Source organism: Propithecus coquereli, unplaced genomic scaffold (genome assembly GCF_000956105.1).
Source record: "Propithecus coquereli isolate 6110/MARCELLA unplaced genomic scaffold, Pcoq_1.0 Scaffold8, whole genome shotgun sequence".
In the NCBI taxonomy this organism is placed as follows: domain Eukaryota; kingdom Metazoa; phylum Chordata; class Mammalia; order Primates; family Indriidae; genus Propithecus; species Propithecus coquereli.
In genome coordinates, this window is record NW_012154173.1 from 12,637,739 (window position 1) to 12,639,921 (window position 2,183).

Genomic DNA, 2,183 nt, shown 5'->3' on the forward strand with positions numbered 1-2,183 from the left:
CATGCCTGTAGTCCCAGCTACTCGGGAGGCTGAGGCAGAAGGATCGCTTGAGCCCTGGAGTTTGAGGTTGCTGGTGAGGTAGGCTGATGCCACGGCACTCACTCTAGCCCAGGCAACAGAGCAAGACTCTGTCTAAAAAAAAAAAAAAAGAACTATAGGGTCGAACTGCTCTTAAATTGGGCTGGTAGAAGGGTTTCTTCAACAAATACATTTCAGGAAACAAGGGAAGGAGAGCCTATGGGTTAAGATATTTAAGAGCTATAACAACAATGTACAACATGTAGACTTGAACCATAATTTGAACTAACTGACCATAAAGTAATTAAATATATATGTATGTATGTAAGTACTAAAAATTTCTATTAAGGAATAAGATTAAATATGACAATGGCATTATGCTTATGCTTTTTAAAAACATACTATCTTCTAAAGATTACAGTTTGAGGTATTTATGAATCAAATGATGAATTAGTGTTAATAATTCATTATGGAGAGAGGGGATATAAATGAAAACAAAATTGGCTGCATTGGTCACCGTCAAAGCTTAGTGTTGGGCACATGAGGATTTATTACACACTATTATTTTCACTTGGGCATATGTTTAAAATTTTCTGTAATAAAAGGCTTTTTAAAAATCCTCCTGGAGGAAGTAAAAAGGGTAGAAATAACTGAAAAGGCCACTGTGTGCTGTGTTCCAGAGTCTGCAAAAGGCTTTTGGTGTGAAAGATGTGGGAAAGTGTTCACCTACGAATACTACAGGGACAAGCACCTCAAGTACACCCCCTGTGTGGACAAGGGTGATAGGAAATTTCCCTGTTCTCTCTGCACACGATCCTTTGAGAAGCGGGACCGGCTCCGGATCCACATCCTTCATGTCCACGAGAAGCACAGGCCTCACAAGGTAAGCAAGAGTAGGGCCAGGGATGCCATCATGCTCCCGTCCCAAACCCCTGAACACGCGGTGAGAGACTCAAGGTGCCAGTTGCGTGGAAATGATGGTAGACAGGACCACCTCCATGAAGGAGGTGACAGTGTTATGGGAGAGGCAGACATGAATAGCTGCAGTGACACATGTGTTAGGATGGATGTACCAGGCAGAGGGGGAACATGAAAGGAAGGAGTGTCCCCTGCTACCGGGATGCTTGGGTTATGAAAGGTGCATAGAGGAGGTGGTCTCCAGCCCACTCTAGAAGCACTAATGGGGCATCTGCTTTGTACTGGAGGCAAAGTTGGATGCCTGGGGAAAGGGTTGAGCCGTTCCAGGCAGGAAAGAGCCTGCATTTGGCCTTAGGTAACTGCACCTTATTCAGGCATGGTTCAAGGAATGGAAGGCCTCTAGGGCAGGCCAGGAATTTTGTAAGGAAGAAAGGCAATGATGACATCAGGAAGCCATTCTCTGCCGTTTCAGACACCTGGCCGCTCTGCCAGGCTTGGTGCAAAAAAGTACAAAATACCCTTGGGCTTAATTAGAAAGGGGAGTTTAGCTCAGTGGTTCCTTCAACAGTGTTCTAGCCAACCTCTCTGCCGAGGCAGAGCAGTTCGAGACCCTCAGGCACTCTCCAGCCCTTTAAAAAGAAAGAGGAGGAGACTTGGGCACAGAGGGATTCTTGCTCGACTCTGGCCCTGTGGAGACTACCTGCAGCTACAACCTTGGGCTCCAGTTTTCCTCGTTTGGAAACTGAGAGTAATTGTCATGGACTTGTCTTTATCTCACCCTTCCCAAGCTTTTAGAAAAATCACATTCAATCACTATATTATATACTCCTGTAAAGTTTGAGTGCTTTTATAATTATCATGTATTATTTGTGTAATTCTTCAAGGATTTTAAAATAATAAGACAGTAAAATTATTTCTTGCCTATTAGACTGACAAAAGTAAAAAGTTACACTGTCCAACGTTCTGATAGTGAAAAGTTAGAGACTGCACGTTCATCAACACAGAATTGGTTATACAAATTATGGCTCATTGGCCAGACACGGTGGCTCACACCTGTAATCCCAGCTCGTTGGGAGGCCCACGTGGAAGAATGGCTCATGAATGCTATGTATAATGTTTTACATATAAGTGAAAAAACATTTGAAATGAAATATATTAAACTGTTAACTATAGTTCTAGGAATGTGATTGAGAGTGAAGAATGATTTTTATGTTTTTACTTGATAAAATTCTTCTTTTTTTTTTTTT

At 42.4% G+C, this 2,183-nt stretch overlaps 1 protein-coding gene across 1 annotated transcript in view; it reads left to right on the top strand.

The window, feature by feature from the left end:
• PRDM14 (PR domain containing 14) overlaps positions 1-2,183 on the top strand; it is an 18,106-nt gene that overhangs the window by 6,188 nt on the left and 9,735 nt on the right. The window contains exon 5 of the mRNA XM_012663150.1: positions 699-901. Coding sequence (XP_012518604.1) covers positions 699-901 — 203 coding nt within the window. The remainder of the gene's footprint in view (positions 1-698; positions 902-2,183) is intronic.